Genomic DNA, 17034 nt, shown 5'->3' with positions numbered 1-17034 from the left:
TTGGGCTGCGGCAGGAGCGGGGAGAGACGCGGCACGCACTGGGCTATGAGAAGGAACAACGGAGAGGGATAGCGGACGGAGGAGACAGAGGGGAAAAAGCCCTATTTCCTCCTCCCGCTCCCGGAGATGGTCTCGCCCAGTCGACGTGACGCGCCGGCCAACGCCACGCCCCTCTGGGAACGGACCACTCAGCAGCGAGGCGGCTGGAATTATGAATGGAGTGTTACAACGTCATGCGCCGCCGTTTAAAGGGCCCGCAGCCGCTTGGGGTCCCCGCCGGGACCCTCGGGGGGACAACGGGGACACCCCCGGCCCCGGGGCGCGGCCTGCGGGCTGGACATACCCGGGAAGGGGCTGCTGCGGCCTCCCGAACCCTCATCGATCCTTCCCTCCCACAGCCAATCCACCCCTGCCCCTCCCACCTCCCCCAGACCACAAAGGACATTTAACAAACGACAGTGAAGTTTCTTAATTAAAAAGGTAAAATAAATCTACACTGCTGTACATATACACATTACTTACATTAAAAAATCCCAGAGAAATGTTTGCTGTGTCAGCTACGCTCTGCTCATTCCCTTTTTCCCCCTCAGAAACTGCTTCTTTTGGGTCAGAGATCAATGAAATAAATCTGTGAGCCACCAAATGCCAGCCACAGACACCCCACTGTGAAGTGTGGGTGCAAAGGGTGAGTGTGGAACAGGGTTGGTGTAGTTCTGTCAAATTCCATGGGACTACCTCACATGTGCATCGGTTCTGCTCTGGATTTTAAGGATTAGCAAAAGTAGATCTTCAGCTCTGGCACAGGAGGAAGCAGAGCTTGGTAATGATGTACAAAAGTGACATCAGTCGGGATGGGGAGAGGAGGAGAAGCTCTGGCAATAGGTTAGAAATGGAACACAAAGGCCCCAAATGCAGAGGGCTCCAAGGGCTCAGCTCCGGGATCGTCTGAGGGAGCTGGAATTGTTCCCGGAGAGCTCTCACCTCTGGGAACAAACATCCACTGAGCTCCTGCCCAGGGTAGGACCAGGACAGGCTTCACCTCTGCATAAAGTTCTTTTCCAGGGCAGCAGGAGTCCTCTGCAGGGAGTGGATGTTGCGCTTGACCCGATCCTCCAGGCTGGAGGTGGACGCACTCTCCAGCTTCAAACGGCTGCACGGAACAGGAGCAGAGACAGAAATCACAACCCTGACTGAAGGAGAGCACACAATTTCTACGTTATTCTTAATAATTTATAAATATAATAATAAATATATTTAAATAAACATAATATATAATTTTTATATTATTTCTGAATTATTATCTGCATATAAAACACTCCCAGAGTGGCAGAACATCAGCAATGCCCAGCTTGGGTCTGACTCCCAATCAGCAAGAGCCATTTTTTGGGCGGAGGGGAAAATTCGGGAACAGCAGCTCTGTCATCCACAGGGGAGATATGCAATCCCATGATCTGAACACTGAGGCCATCCCTCAGAAACTGAATTCCCCTTGGATGAGGAGGGGGTAAAAGACTCACTGGAAGAATTTCCCATCCCTGGAGTCGAGTTTCTCCAGCTCCTTCTCCAGCTCCTCCTCCTTGCGGTGCTTCCTGAGGTTGTTTGCTCTCTCCTCTTCCCTCCACTTGGCATTTTCCATCATTTCCTGACGTTTTCGCTCCAGCTCCTCAGGAGAGATCTTTCTGTTTGGAGAGAGAGAGACACACTTCATAAAACCATTTTCACAACGACCAGAGTTTGGCAGAGACAAAATTCTGCCAAGCTATAAATTGAAGTAAGGCACCTGCTGGAGTAAGATTAATTAAAAAAGGAAAATTAGTGATTGTTTAGTTAGATTCTGAGAGGGAGCAGAACCATCACATAGAGAATTTCCACCACCCTTTAATATCCTAATGAGAACGGGATTTATTTTGATGTAAATATCAAAATAAAAGAGCAATTGACGGTAGCCACAAAAGAGGCCAAAGGTTATAGGACATAATCTATACAGGAAAACATTTCTGGAGATATTTTTCTGTGAAGCAGCAGCACCCCAGGCCCCTCATCTTCCTCACTTTGTGAGGAAGAATTGTTCATGTTGGAAAAGGCTCAGATCAACCAAAGCTGGTTCACATTCCTCAGAGGGGGATTTAACACAGGTTTGCCTTTGGCAGCCGAGCTTGTGAGGACATTTTAAAAATTTCCCTCTTTTTTAAAATATTCCACCTCCCCACATCCCAGCAGGAGGCTCTTTTCTCTCTCTTGAACTTAATTTTAATCCCTCTTTGATTTAATTGATCTCCTAATTGGTTTTAATTCCAAGATGATGCTGTCAGGATCCTTTTCTCGCCTGACGGAACAGAACCTCCTAATTAGAGAATTCACAGAAACACTGGGTTGGAAGAGACCTTCAAGATCATTGAGTCCGACCCAAGCCCAACACCTCAATAAACCCTGGCACCCACTGCCACATCCAGGCTTTGTTAAACACTCCCAGGGATGGTGACTCCACCAATTAACCAATTCCCATTCCCGCCCTGCAGGAGAAGCAGCACCACGAGCACTGCTGTGGGAAGGTGCCACCCACCAGCCAGCAGCGCCAGGTGAGCCATGAGGCCCCTGTCCCACTCCAACCACCAGAGGATATCTGGTGCCCAGGTGCCTCCCAGGGGTCTGTCCCCCAGCACAGGGAGAGGGGACAGGACAGGGTGCCACTGACCTGGTGTAGCCCGGGGGGTGCTGGCGCCGGAAGCTCTTTTTGGGGGAAGGGCTCCTGGCTCTGCCCTTCTCCTCACGGCTGCTGTGCCTGCAACCCCAGAATTACCCTCATTAACACCAAAATCCACATTTGACTAGATCTTGATCACATTTATAAACATTTATAAACATTCCTGGGGGTTTTAACACATCCTGAGGCTGAGGTGGCTCCCACAGCTGCAGGGCTGTTACCTGGCCACTCTAGGGAACAATCCTAAACTGACAGACTCTGTCTCCCAAGAGAGCACTGCATTTGACCTGAGACTGTGAAGGCTTCCAAAACTGATAGATAGCACTGGGATTATGGGTGTGGAGTTGGTTAGAAGTGTGTAACATCACAGGGGGAAAAATTAGAGTTTGGGGTTTTAGAATGTAGTAATCAATATGAAGCAAGATGGTTGTTTTAGGGCAGAAGCAAGCTGTTCTTCACCTTTTTCTTTCTTCATGGGTTTGGGCGGTATTTTGTAATTGGACAGAAACGTCCACACTGCGGGCTTCGAGTGACCAGTTATTGGGTTAGGAGTGAAAATAATCTAGGTGTAATTTCTTAATTGGATAGTTTAGCCTTAAAAGACCTTGTAACAAGAGATAGTTGGCCATTTTGTGCCTAGTTAATGAGAGACTGCAGAACTCCCTGCTGTGAGACTGTAACATTGATAATAAACAATAAACTCCTGAGTCTGAACATGAACCATTGTCTCAAGTGCCTTCAATCCCGACCCCGACAGAGACAGAAAAGGGGAGCAGAGACGCCACAGGATTGCAGGGAACTCCCGTGCTTTCACCCACTCACTGTTTGCTGTGCCTGGAGGGGGATGCTGAGCTCCTCTGGGGTTTCCTCCTGCTGGAATGGCTCTGGGGAGAGCGGGATGGGCTCCGGGAGCGCTCCCGGGGGCGTGGCCCCGCCTCGGGGTCCCTCACCTGGAATCCAGAGGGAACACAGGGGTGGAAGCAGCCCCCACACAGGGCACAGGGGGTGAAGTTTGTGGCCGGCACAGCTGAGGGAGGGAATTCCTCCCTGGGGTGGCATTCTCAGAAGAGCTGTGGCGGCTCCTGGATGCCTGGAAGTGGCCCAGGACAGGCTGGAGCAGCCTGGGACAGTGGGAGCCCATGGGACAGGATGGGTTTTGATGTCCCTTCCCACCCATTCCATGGATAATGAGGAGCATCTGAACAACCTCATCCTGAATTCCTTATCCCAAATTCCAAGCAAAAGTCTGGCTGAGCTTGGAATAATTTGAATTTCAAGGCTTAGATGGCCTGAAATTGAATTTAAAATTTATTCATTCCTGTTCCAGCTGCTGCAGCTATTCCCAAAACCCCTGGTTCTCCCCCCTCCCCAGGGTGTACCTGTAAGCCGTATCCCGGGATTTTGGAAGGAGCAGCCTTCCAGGAGGAATTATCCACCCTCTTCTGAGACCTAGAAAGAAAATAAAGCCCTTTTGAAGCAAGCAAATGGAAAGAATAAATCCATTTTTACCACACATTAATGATGCAAAACCAATGAAGCAACAATTTAATGAAATACTTAGTTAAAAGCATTAATTAGATAGAAAAATCTGAGAGCAGGTGAAAAACCAGCAGGAATGGGGGCGGTTTTAGAAAAAAAAAAAAAAAAAAGTAAAACTCACTTATTTCTGGGCCTCTCCTCCTCAGAGCTGGAGCTGGACACGCTGGAGCTGTGCCGCCGGTGCTTCTTGTGCTTCTTCTTCTTCGCCTTCTTCTTCTTCCTCTCCTTTTTATCCAAACTGTTCTGCAGCTGCAAAGCCAAAAATTCCCTCGGGACCACACGGAGAACACCACAATTCCACATTTTCCACACATTTCCAATGTGTGGAAAAGCACAAAACCTGAAGCCAAACAAATCTCTAAAAATTATTTTTTCATATTTAAAGGTGTAAAAATGTTTTTGCAGTATTTACAAGAGAAATGTCTTTATAGAAATGTAGAGATGCTTATAAAAACTTACAGCCATTTATAAATTTCAAGCCAGAAAATCTCATTTAATGAGATTTATAAATTTACAGCAATTTATAAATGGGAATTTTTGATTATAAGAAAAGGGGAAACTCATCTTTATAGCCATTTATAAATTGCAATCTACAGATACATAAATTTAAATGTATGGATATATAAATTTAAATTAATAGGCATATAAATCTCGTTTAATGAAGATTTTCTCTCAGAATTGAGGAGTGTAAGGAGCAAACAGAGCTTGGCTCCTTGTCCTTGACAATAAAAATTCTGACTTTTGCTCCTCCCCTGCCTCACACCTACCAAGGCTTTGATTTTCTTCATTTTCACCGGGTTGTTTAAAACTTCTCTTTTCTTTTCCTCCTCCCTCTTCCTAAAGCAGGAAAAAGAAAATCAGTTTTTTCAATCACATTTGCACAAAGAGGATACAGCAAGTGCAAGCTCTAAAAACAGAGAAAGCAGGAACAAAGAGAAATGTTGTGTATTTAGCAAAACTGAAGAGGAGTTGCCCCTTTTCTTATAATCAATTGAACTGCTTTTGATATAGGAACATTTCTAATCAATTCAACTGCTACTGATATAGGAATATACATATATTTATAGGATATATAAGATATATATATATATTGGGATATTTATAGGATATATATAAAATCGGATATATATTTATAGGATAATATTTATAATCAATTGGATTGCTTTTGATATAGGATAATATATGTGTTTATAGGATATATATATTAGGATATTTATAGATTATAGGATATATATGTATAGGACAGTATAATATTTATAATCAATTGTTTTTCATACAGGATAATATATATATATTTATATGATATATAGGAGACATATATATTAGAACATTCATAGGATAGATATATATTAAAAGATATATATATACAGGATATGATATTTCTAATCAATTCAACTGTTTTTGATACAGGACAGTATATATATTAATAGGACATATATATTAAAGGATATATATATATATACACAGGATAATATAATACATAATGTCAATTTAAGTGCTTTTGATACAGGCTAATTTGTAGTTTTTGAGTGCCCTCGTCTCTGCACACCTGATCATGAAGAGGGGGTCCTCACGGATCTTGGTGGCCATGTCCAGCACGGAGCTGGCCCCTGCCCTGGCGAAGATGGAGCCGGGCAGCAGCCCCGTGTCCCCAGTGCTGTCCTTGTCCCCAACCTTGTCCAGGATGAACTTATCCACGGGGCGACCCAGCAGGTACTCGTCCCTGTTCACCATCCCCCCGGGGCCCTGGTACATCCACTCCAGCTTCTCCTCACGCTTCCTGTGCCAAAAAGAAACTTTCATTCCTCCTCCTGCTGCCTCCAGGGCTTGGCTGGAAGGTGAGCAGGGACAGTTTGGGGTTGGACTGTGGGACATGGCCCCAAGGATGGGATTGTTCAGCCTGGGAAAGTTTTGGGGTTGTTCAGTGCCTGACTGGGGCTCCAGGAGAACTGGAGAAGGATTTGGGAATGGGGGAATGGATTTGAATTGACAGAGGGCAGGGTGGGATAACATTTTAGGAAGGAATTCCTCCCCGGCAAGGAGGGGAGGGGATGGAACAGAAACCCCAGAGCAGCTGTGGTTGCCCCTGGATTCCTAGCAGTGCCCAAGGCCAGGTTGGACACTGGGGCTTGGAGCACTGGGACACTGGGAGATGTCCCTGCCATGGCAGGGGAGGCACTGGAGGGGCTTTGTTGTCCCTTCCACCCCAACCTTTGTGCTGTCCTCATGCTCTCCCCACGCTCTCCCTGTACTGTCCCCATGCAGTCCCTATGCTGTCCCCTGGCTCACAGCACGGTGCCCGTGCCCCTGTGCTGTCACACACACTGCCCATGTCCCTGTGCCAATGTCCCCGTGTCCCTGCTCGCTGCACGGTGGCCGTGTCCCCGTGCCCTCACCACATGGTGCCCAGCCCATGTCCCTGTGCCTGTGTTCCCATGCTCTCACCACATGGTGCCTCTGTACTCGTGCCCTCACTGCACGGTGCCCCTGTCCCCGTGCCCCTGTCCCAGTGCCCTCACCGCACGGAGTCCCTGTGCCCATGTCCCGGTGCCCTCACCGCACGGTGCCCCTGTCCCTGTGCCCATATCCCTGCACCCTCACCACACGGTCGGTGCCCCTGTCCCTGTGCCCTCACCGCACGGTGCCCATGTCCTCGGCATAGCGCTGCATCTCCTCCCGTGCCCGCTCCTCCTGCAGCTCCCGCTGCAGCTCCTCGATCTTCCTCCTCTCGGCCTCATGCTTCTGCTCTGCCTTCCACACCTTCTCCACATTGCGCAGTGTCTGTGGGTGCCAGCTCTTTTTCAGGTTCTGTGGAAAGAGGGGATTGGCACAGGGGATTGGTACCAGGACCGGCACCGAGGGGCCAGGGCAGCCCAGCGATGCCGGCAGCTGGGCCCAGAGAACGGACCCGCGGCTCCCACTGGCCCCGCGAGCGGCCTCAGTCCCGGGGCAGCGGCACATCCTGGCCCTGCAGCCCCTCCTTAGCCCCCCAGGACCCCTCCAAACTCCCCCCCTCTGACCCCTGCCACAGCCCCGGCCCCTTCAGCATCCACTGACCCCTCTCAGTCTCCCCCCCTCAGAAGACCCACGCCCTCCTCCCGACCCCTCTCCCCTCCCCAGCTCCTCTCAGCCCTTCCAGGCCCTCTCCCTCCCCGTCACCGGCCCAACCCCCTTCAGGCTCAGTTCCCCTCAGGCCACCCGAACCCTGTAAGCCCCCCCGGCCTCCCTCAGACTCCTCAGTGCCTTCTCACCGCCCGCCTTCTGTCAGCCCCTCGACCCCCTTCACGCTCCCCCGGCCCCTGTGAACCCCCCCCGGTTCCTTCATTCCCCCTCACATCACCCGGCCCCTCTCAGCTCCCTCGTCACCCCTCATTTTTCCCTCTGCGTCCTCAGGTTCCGTCCGAATCTCCCCGGTTCCCCTCACCAGGTCTCCCCCCCCCATCGCGGCCGCCGGGCGAGCGCGTCCCCCGCCGCTACCGGGACAGGAAATACGTCACCGACACGCGCCGCCGCTCGGGTTTCTGCGCCGCTTCCTCCTCAGTGCGTCACGGGTGGGGGGGGGGGGGAAGAGAAAGAAGCGGCGGAGATGCCCCTCCGTGCCGAGCCTGGCACAATGTTTTCATTCCGTGTATGGAATCCAGAATGGTTTGGGTGGGAAGGGACCCCAAAGCTCTCCATTTCCACCTCTGCCATAGTTAGGGACGGGACACCTTCCACTGTCCCAGGTTGCCCCATCTACCTGGCCTTGGACGCTGCCAGGGAATTCAGACAAGATCTGAGCCTGTTTCAAATGAGGCTGGTTACAGCAATACCAAAGAAACGCCTGGAAATGATGAAGTGAGTAATTTGAAAAGCACTTAAAGCCACGGGACGAGTCTGTCCGGCTGTGCCCGTCACGGCGACGCGCGGAGCGGGAGAGCAGCGCCTTTGGGTCGGATCTTCAGGGTCGAAGCGTTCCGGCCCCGAGTCCAGTTACGCACAGCTTGCTCCGGGGCAGAGCCCGGCCGGTGCCGTCAACTGCGGTGGTGCCCGGCTGGGTCGGAATCTGGCACCTCCCAGTCCGTGGTCGGGCGCAAGGAAGGATTTCCTGTGCCGGGGCGGGTCAGAGCTGGCGATTTCCCTGGACAGAGCTGGCGAACCTCTAGATAGAGCCAGTGATCCCCCAGGATACCGGCAGTATTCTCTCGGGATAACAGCTGTGATCTCCCAGTTTGGAACTTGTGATCGCCTGGGATAACAGCAGTAAGCCCCCAGGACAACAGCACTGATTTCCTGGGGTGACAGCCGTGATCTCCCAGTTTGGAGTTTGTGATCTCCTGCGACAGAATTGCCATTTACCATTCTGGAGCCAGGCGGGGCTCGAACCTGTAACTCTGAGGTTCCCGGCCCAGAGCGCTGTCCCTGCGCCGTCCTCGCGGCGCGCCCCCCGCCACGCCCCCATCTCCGCGGCCGGGGCGTGGCTCAGGGGCAGCTCGAACCTCTAGTTCGAGCCCCGGGGCTGCCTAGATGTTGAGCTGTGGCATCGTAGCCGCCCAAGCGGCCTGGCCTGGAGCTCAGAGCCTGGAGGAAACAGCTCAGCGCGGCTGTGACTGCTAGGAACGCGTTATGCACATCATTCACTGTGTAAATTAAGGGTAATTACTCCTACAGGAAAAACTCGAACTGCAGCTGTTGAGTTTGTGTGTTTCCTGCAGAACTCAGGCGAACAGAATGGAAAAATGGGAGTTCAGGCTTGGCAAAACATTGCCAAGTAATATCCAACACTTCAGAGGGGGGGGTAAGAAAAGCCCTCTGTGCTTTGTGAATGAGAAAATTGTGGCAGAAAAAAGGGTGAAAAGGCAGCAAAAGAGAAAGGGGGCACCTGGAGTTGAACCAGGGACCTCTTGATCTGCAGTCAAATGCTCTACCACTGAGCTATACCCCCTGTTCCCTTTTTGCCAGAATAAAACACTCCAAGGATGTTTTCCCCCAAATCCCTGAGTTTTCTATGCCTGAGGATTTGGTTCATGCTGCAGAACCTGTAGGGCAGCAGCAGCCACAGAGTCACTGCATTCCAGCGTGGGTCCTTGGCCCAGTTCCTTCCTAGCGCCTTCTCTTCCTGGGAAAAAATATAAGAAACAATGAAAAATAAGGGCAAAAATTATAAGAAGTAGAAAAAAAGGGGAAAAATTATAAGAAAATGGTCTCATAAAATCAGGTCTGCTCTGTTATGTTGTAATTTCTTCTAAGGAAAGCCTGCACCTTGCAGGTTCCCATGTCAAAGCAATCCTCTGTGAGTAGTTGTTTACCATAACAACCTATTCCTGGGTGGAAAAACAACCTACACCTGAATAAACTGTTTTTACACTGTTAGAAAAATGAAAATTATGTCTCACAAACAGCTTTTCCTGCATGTACCCACTGGGGGTTTAAGTTACCAATCAATACAGAATAACAACTTGATACTAACCAATAATTGGCAAAAGAGCTGCTGACCAGTTAGAGTCACACATGAGATCTGTAAAACTGTATAAAAACGGTATTAAATACATAAAAGAGTATAAAAATGTATAAAATGTATAAAAACATAACTTTATTAGTTATGTGAATAAAGAATGGGCATTTTCCATCATTAAGAAAATGGAGTCCTGAGTGGTTTATTCCGATACCTTCCCAGTCCCAGTCTGTCCCCTGAGTGCTCTGAACCTTGGAGTCCCTGACATTTTCCCCCAGATTTCATTTCAGTCTGCAACAGGGAAAAGAATGAGCAGGAGAAGACGCTGAGCTGCCATTCCAGCGACCACACCCCCAAAATCCCCAGGGAAAAGCAGCAAAAGGGATAGGGGGCACCTGGAGTTGAACCAGGGACCTCTTGATCTGCAGTCAAATGCTCTACCACTGAGCTACACCCCCTGATGCAGCATGTGTTCTTGGGAGATTATAAAATGTTTCTTGGGAAAGAAAAGTCTTCTATTGTCCACAAATTGGATTTCTTTCCTTGACACCCCCCTGTGCACCTTAATGTACCTACCAAAGGCTGTACATGGAGTTAAATGTGAGAAATGGTGGTAAAAATGAGAAATTCTGGTAGATCTGGTGTCTGTAGAGAATTAAAGACCAGCAAAACTCACACAGACAGTGAGTGGTCACTCAGACATAGAGCAACCCCTGCCCTCACCCAACACTCAGGGCCTCCTTCCTTACATGCTGGAGCTCAGAACCAACTCGGAGCGCACAGCACAAGCTCAGAGCTTTCCATCGATTTTTCCTGTGGCAAATTTTTGGCAAAAGACAGGTGGAAAGAAGGAAGAAAACAAGGGGGCACCTGGAGTTGAACCAGGGACCTCTTGATCTGCAGTCAAATGCTCTACCACTGAGCTATACCCCCTATGGCTGAGGGGTCATCAGAAAGATTAAAAAGCATTTCCTGGGAAAGAGAGGAAGTCTTTCCTTATGTAGGTTGGATCCCTGTCCTTGACAGCCCCTGTGCAGCCCAATGTCCCTGGTGAAGGGAGTTAAATGGGATAAAAGATGGCGAGTGTGTTTCCTTTCATTCCATTTCCCATTCCTGATCCAGTCCAGGACTTCCCCCATTCCATCTCCTGCCCGGATCAAGCTCAGGTTTCCTCCCATTCTGTATACTGGCTATTATCCAGTCCGGGTTTTCCTCCTGACCATATCCCACGCTAATCTAATCCAGGTTTTCACCCATTCCATCTATCGGCTGCAATTCAGTCCAGGTTTTCACCAAAAACTCCATATTCCAGGCATGATCCAGTGCAGGTTTTCCAGGTCTCTGCCCCGATCCAGTCTGGGTTTTCTTCTATTCCTATCACATCCAAATCCTGTCCAAGTGTTCCTCTCTTCCATTTCCTGACCCCGATCCAGTCTGGGTTTTGGGATCCTGCCTCTAATCCTGTCCCGGTTATTCCCCATTCTGGATTCCAGCCCAGAGACAGTAGAGTATTTTTTGGGTCTTATCAGGGCACTTTGAGGATTTTTAGGGTAATTTCAGAGGCCCTTTAAGACTACTGAGGGTATTTTTAGAAACTTTTAAAAAATTTTTTATGTCTTACCAGTTTTCTGGTCTTCTGTGCTAAGTAGTTGTTGCAAAAAGGAAAGCGCTGTTGTTTTTCTGAAGAGTTTTCTTCTATAACAAGCCCTTTAATCCCCTTGAATTTGAGTCAGAAAGGCCAAATAGCTGCAGCTGCTCGGAGGGCTTTTATACCCAGTGGGAGTCGCCCCCTCCCTTTTCCCGGGTGCCATGGGAACGAGAGGCGGGCACAATCAGGGGTATATTAACCCCAGCCTTGGCTGAGGGGCTTCATTCCCTCTCTGGGATGTGCTGGGGTAAGAGCTCTCCTCTCATTTCAGTGAAGAGGCTCTTGCAGCTGATCTCAGCTTCTTTTCAGCAGGTGTTTCTGGGCATCTAAAGTACAGAGGCTTTGAAGATTCTGTAAAGTAAACAGCATGGAATACAGGGAGTATTTAGATTCGTGATTTTGGGTTTTGTGTTTAGAGGTGGTAAAGTGCATTTGTAATTTCTGGTTTTCTTCTTGTTTTGTTTTGTACTATTTTTTAGAAGGAGTGCACTTCCAGAGATTCCTGGTTGTGTCAAATACAATGCTTTTTTTCAGCAGATTGATCATGTCACAAGAGGGATCTGCCCAGTGTCAAGGATGATGTTTGAGATTGAGGCTTCAGGTGAGTTGAGGATTGTGATTAGGAGAGGGAGGGTGAGCAGGTATACAGTTACGAATTATTGGGGGGGGGGGAGGTTTGAAGGTAGCAGGGTGAAAAAGGATGTTTATTTGAGGCCCCCCTCTAAGGCTTCTCAGAAGCCTAGCAGAGGTATTCCCATGTCCTACAGCACACAAGGTTATCTACTGCACTCATAGGAATGCTATTCAACTTTGCCTTTCTCTAACCCAGGTGCCACTCCTAATAAAGGCCACAGCCTTGTAATCAGGGTGAAGCTGGAGCCTGAAGGCACCAGGCACACTCAGGGGAGGGCAAGTAGCTGCCTTGGTGGGATTTGGCCACATAACTCTGGACTCATACTTTGGTTTTGGTTTTCTTCATTGTAGCTGACCCTGAGGTTCACAGGCCATCACGAGGCCCTCCGAGGCAGACTCATTTCAGGTGCAATGTGGATTCCCATCACCAATCATCCAAAAGATAAGTCAGGGGCCATGGCCTGGAGATGGGATGATGGGAGAGTAGTGGGTTGGGAGTTCATGAGACAGTTTTAAAAACTAGTAGCGGGAAAAGCAATCTTCTCCAAGGGCCCCTTAGGACAGCTAAAGGGAGAGGCTCTAGCCTTGATGGCAGCTGTCAGGCAGGCAGTGCAGAACAGCTCTGGTTTGTGTCATGTTCTCTGGTGTACTGTGTTCCCTGGTGTGTCTTTGGGGTCCCTTTTGCCTTCTCCCCTCAAACCCCTCACCACACGCATGATGTGTCGTGTTTCATGTCCCCCTGTTTGTCACATTCTGTGTCACAGGTGTCTGCACATATTTGTGCCGGAGCTGTTCTGCCCTGCCGCATGGCCTGCTGCAATGGGACAAGCCTGGGGAGTTGGAATTAGTAATGTGGGGTGTACTTGGGCTCTAGATGCTATTCCTAGGTTGACATAAGGTGTTGGCAGCTTGTGAGTTGTCCTGGAGATGTTTGACATATGTTCTCACTTTCTTTCAGGTGCAGATACATTCCATGTGTGGCAGAGGGTCCGCGTTAGGAGGTGTTGGGCCTTCTTAGGGGCGCGGTGAGTAGCAGACTGGTGGGGTTTTGGGTGATGTGGTGCCAAGCTCAGGCACTGATGTTTGGTTTTCTTTAATACAGCTGTCAGAGGGACACCAGCGCGGTGCCAGCAGGACCTTCCCAGGTGATGAGGTGGCCTTTCTTTGCAACTGAGACCAGCATCCTCAGTTGTCTGAGAGATAAATAGAGGGCTGTGACCCACAGAGGGGATGGAAGCAGGGTGCTGGGTCAGGACTCCCTGGGATGGGTGGACGGGTTTGAGTTGGCTCTGGAGATGAGGGTAGCCAAGACATGGCCCCTTAGGCCCCATAGAAGCCAAGTCTCGCTTTTGATTAAGGTGCTGAGGTGTGCAGTAGGGCAGAGCAGTCTCGGTGTGTATTGTGTCATTTGTCTGTTGTGCATTATGTGTTGTTTGTGTATCTCATGTCTTTTACCTTACTCCTTTGAGGAGCCTGTCAGAAACCTTGGCATCATTGTTAGCATCTGTGATCTCTGCATTCCTTGGCCTGGCACCCAGGCCATAGATGCGATTCTGATACCTGTCTGAGCTCCCCAGTCAAAAGTTATCGCTCTAGAAGCATCCAGTCAGATGTCTTATCAGGTCTTGTTCTGAGCTGTATGGACAGCTTTGCCCCACCTGGATCCATTATGGTGGATTAGGACTTGAAAGAGTGTGAGGGCAGGGAGAGGAGTCTGACCATAGGATTCCTAGGCATCCATCTTTGCTGTTCTTGGAATAAATCCTTCAGTTAGCATCTTCTTCCTCCAGGGTTCTCTGAGCCTCATCAGCTCACCATCGGTCTCAGCTCGGTCATTTCCTTTTGCATTCTCTCAGTCCTTGCAGCCATTTTCCTTGCCTAGTGGTTTCTGTCTGTGTTGTGTCCCCATTGTCTGTCCTGTCCTGTCTGTTCTGTGTCACGGGTGTCTGCACACATTTGTGCCGCAGCTGCTCTGCCCTGCCGCATAACCTGGTGCGATAGGAGAGGGCCCGGGGACTTGGAATTTGTAATGTGGGGTGTAGTTGGACTCTAGATGGGATTTGTAGATGGACACAGGATATCTGGTGCTCATCAGTTATCCTGCAACAGTTTGACTCTTGTCCTTTTTTTTCAGATTGAGATGGATTAAATCTGCGCCAGAGGGCCCCGTCCCGGGTCAGGGAATGCCCCGAGCAGCTGAGGCCCCATTTGTCTCTGCAGCAGAAGTGTATATGGTGACTGTGTTACAGCTCTGTTTTTTGTCGTTCCTTTTAGGAAGTAAATCTGGATGCCAGCAGCCAAGGTGAGCAGCGGTGAGAAGTGGTTGTTAGTGCTCAGCTCTCAAGAACAACAATTTTTCAGCAGATTGATCATGTCACAAGAGGGATCTTCCCAGTGTCAAGGATGATGTTTGAGATTGATGCTTCAGATGAGTTGAGGATTGTGACTGGGAGAGGGAGGGTGAGCAGGTATCCAGTTAGGAGTTCCTGGGAGGGGGTTTGCAGGCAGCAGTGTGAGAAAGGGTGTTCATTTGTTTATTTGAGGACCCCCCCACACAAGGCTGTTCAGAAGCCTAGCAGAGGCATTGCCATGTCTTAAAGCACACAAGGTCATCCACTGCACGCACAGGAATGCCATTTAACTTTGCCTTTCTCTAACCCAGGTCCCACCCCAATGAAGGCCACAGCCTTGGAATCAGGATGAAGCTGGAGCCTGAAGGAGCCAGGCACACTCAGGAGAGGGTAAGTAGCTGCCTTGGTGGGATTTGTCCCACATAACTCTGGACTCACACTCTGGTTTTGGTTTTCTTTATTGTAGCTGACCCTGAGGCTCACAGGCCATCACAGGGCCCTCTGAGGCAGACTCATTTCAGGTGCAACGTGGATCCACATCACCAATCATCCAAAAGATAAGTCAGGGTCCACGACCTGGAGATGGGAGAGTAGCGGGTTGGGAGTTCTTGGGACAGATTTAAAAAATAGCAGAGGGAAAAGCGTTCTTGTCCAAGGGCCTGTTAGGACAGCTAAAGGGAGAGGCTCTACTTTTGATGGCAGCTATCAGGCGGGCAGTGCAGAACAGCTCTGGTCTGTGTCGTGTTTTCCGGTGTGCCGTGTTCCCTGGTGTGTCTTTGGGGTCCCTTTTGCCTTCTCCCCTCGAGGCCCTCACCACAAGCATGATGTGTTGTGTTTCATGTCCCCCTGTTTGTCACGTTCTGTGTCACGGGTATCTGCACACATTTGTGCCGGAGCTGTTCTGCCCTGCCACATGGCCTGCTGCAATGGGACAAGCCTGGGGAGTTGGAATTAGTAATGTGGGTTGTACTTGGGTTCTAGATGCTGTTCCTAGGTTGACATAGGGTGTTTGCAGCTTGTGAGTTGTCCTGGTGGTGTTTGACATATGTTCTGACTTTCTTTTAGGTGCAGATGCATTCCATGTGTGGCAGAGGGTCAGGGTTAGGAGGTTCTGGGCTTACTTAGGAGCGCGGTGAGTAGCAGAGTGGTGGGGTTTTGGCCGATGCGGTGCCAAGCTCAGGCACTGATGTTTGGTTTTCTTTAATACAGCTGTCTGAGAGACACCAGCCGGGTGCCAGCAGGACCTTCCCAGCTGACGAGGTGGCCTTTCTTTGCACCTGAGACAGACTGGCATCCCCAGATGTCTGAGAGATAAGTAGAGGGCTACGATCCACAGAGGCGATGAAAGCGGGGTGCTGGTTTGGGAATTACTGGGAGGGGTTTCTGAATCCGCTTTGGAGGTGGGGGGTGTTCATGAAGTGGCCCCTTAGGCCCCATAAAAGCAAAGTCTCACTTTAGATCACAGTGCTGAGGTGTGCAGCAGGGCAGAGCAGTCCCGGTGTGTCTCTTGTCTATTGTGTATCTCCTGTCCTTTCCCTTAGCCCTTTGAGGGGTCTGTCAGAAACCTTGGCATCATTGTTAGCATCTGTGATCTCTGCATTCCTTGGCCTGGCACCCAGGCCATAGATGCGATTCTGATACCTGTCTGAGCTCCCCAGTCAAAAGTTATCGCTCTAGAAGCATCCAGTCAGATGTCTTGTCAGGTCTTGTTCTGAGCTGTATGGACAGCTCTGCCCCACCTGGATCCATTGTGGTGGATTAGGACTTTTAATAATGTGAGGTTAGGTACCGCATTCTGACCGTAGGATTCGTAGGCATCCATCTTTGCTGTTCTTGGAATAAATCCTTCAGTTAGCATCTTCTTCCTCCAGGGTTCTCTGAGCCTCATCAGCTCACCATCGGTCTCAGCTCGGTCATTTCCTTTTGCATTCTCTCAGTCCTTGCAGCCATTTTCCTTGCCTAGTGGTTTCTGTCTGTGTTGTGTCCCCATTGTCTGTCCTGTCCTGTCTGTTCTGTGTCACGGGTGTCTGCACACATTTGTGCCGGAGCTGCTCTGCCCTGCCGCACAGCCTGGTGCAATAGGAGAGGGCCCGGGGACTTGGAATGTGTAATGTGTGGTGTAGTTGGACTCTAGATGGGCTCTGTAGATGGACACAGGATATCTGGAGCTCCTCAGTTATCCTGCAACAGTTTGACTCTTGTCCTAACTTTTTTTTCAGATTGAGATGGATTAAATCTGTGCCAGAGGGCCCCATCCCGGGTGAGGGGATTCCCTCAAACAGGTGAGGCCCCATTTGTCTCTGCAGCAGAAGTGTGTATGGTGACTGTGTTACAGCACTGTTCTTTGTCTTTCTTTTTAGGAAGTAAATCTGGATACCAGCAGTCAAGGTGAGCAGTGCAGAGTAGTAGTTGTTATTGCTCAGCTCTCAAGAACAACAATTTTTCAGCAGATTGATCATGTCACAAGAGGGATCTTCCCAGTGTCAAGGATGATGTTTGAGATTGATGCTTCAGGTGAGTTGAGGATTGTGACTGGGAGAGGGAGGGTGAGCAGGTATCCAGTTAGGAGTGCTTGGGAGGGGGTTTGCAGGCAGCAGTGTGAGAAAGGGTGTTCATTTGTTTATTTGAGGACCCCCCCCACACAAGGCTGTTCAGAAGCCTGGCAGAGGCATTGCCATGTCTTACAGCACACAAGGTCATCCACTGCACTCACAGGAATGCCATT

At 49.8% G+C, this 17034-nt stretch overlaps 1 protein-coding gene and 3 non-coding genes across 4 annotated transcripts; all 4 read right to left on the bottom strand.

The window, feature by feature from the left end:
- Nucleotides 1-484: 484 nt before the first annotated feature.
- On the bottom strand, nucleotides 485-7711 carry CWC25 (CWC25 spliceosome associated protein homolog). The gene is made up of 10 exons (XM_054286483.1): nucleotides 7668-7711; nucleotides 6879-7051; nucleotides 5793-6023; nucleotides 5011-5080; nucleotides 4365-4492; nucleotides 4084-4153; nucleotides 3527-3654; nucleotides 2696-2782; nucleotides 1518-1679; nucleotides 485-1150 (listed from the first exon to the last, which is right to left on the bottom strand). Exons 1-10 carry the CDS (start codon nucleotides 7683-7685, stop codon nucleotides 1036-1038), a joined length of 1182 nt encoding a protein of 393 aa, XP_054142458.1. The 5' UTR covers nucleotides 7686-7711; the 3' UTR covers nucleotides 485-1035.
- Nucleotides 7712-9095: 1384 nt separating this feature from the next.
- Nucleotides 9096-9167, bottom strand: TRNAC-GCA (transfer RNA cysteine (anticodon GCA)). The gene has a single exon. It is a non-coding gene; the product is annotated as a tRNA-Cys (tRNA).
- An 896-nt stretch (nucleotides 9168-10063) lies between these two features.
- TRNAC-GCA (transfer RNA cysteine (anticodon GCA)) lies at nucleotides 10064-10135 on the bottom strand. Its single transcript has one exon. It is a non-coding gene; the product is annotated as a tRNA-Cys (tRNA).
- A 403-nt stretch (nucleotides 10136-10538) lies between these two features.
- Nucleotides 10539-10610, bottom strand: TRNAC-GCA (transfer RNA cysteine (anticodon GCA)). The gene has a single exon. It is a non-coding gene; the product is annotated as a tRNA-Cys (tRNA).
- Between the last annotated feature and the right edge of the window lie 6424 nt (nucleotides 10611-17034).

The sequence above is a fragment of the Melozone crissalis genome, unplaced genomic scaffold (genome assembly GCF_028551555.1).
Source record: "Melozone crissalis strain CALT ecotype California unplaced genomic scaffold, PUWL_Pcris_2 ptg000048l_1, whole genome shotgun sequence".
Lineage (NCBI taxonomy): Eukaryota > Metazoa > Chordata > Aves > Passeriformes > Passerellidae > Melozone > Melozone crissalis.
This window is presented reverse-complemented; position numbering and strand designations above follow the sequence as displayed.

Coding starts and splice junctions, on each gene's coding strand:
- CWC25 (XM_054286483.1), bottom strand. Junction 4,154..4,364: donor GAGGAGAGGCCCAGAAATAA/GTGAGTTTTACT, acceptor TTTTCTTTCTAG/GTCTCAGAAGAGGGTGGATA. Junction 1,680..2,695: donor CACCCCCCGGGCTACACCAG/GTCAGTGGCACC, acceptor CTCTCCAAACAG/AAAGATCTCTCCTGAGGAGC.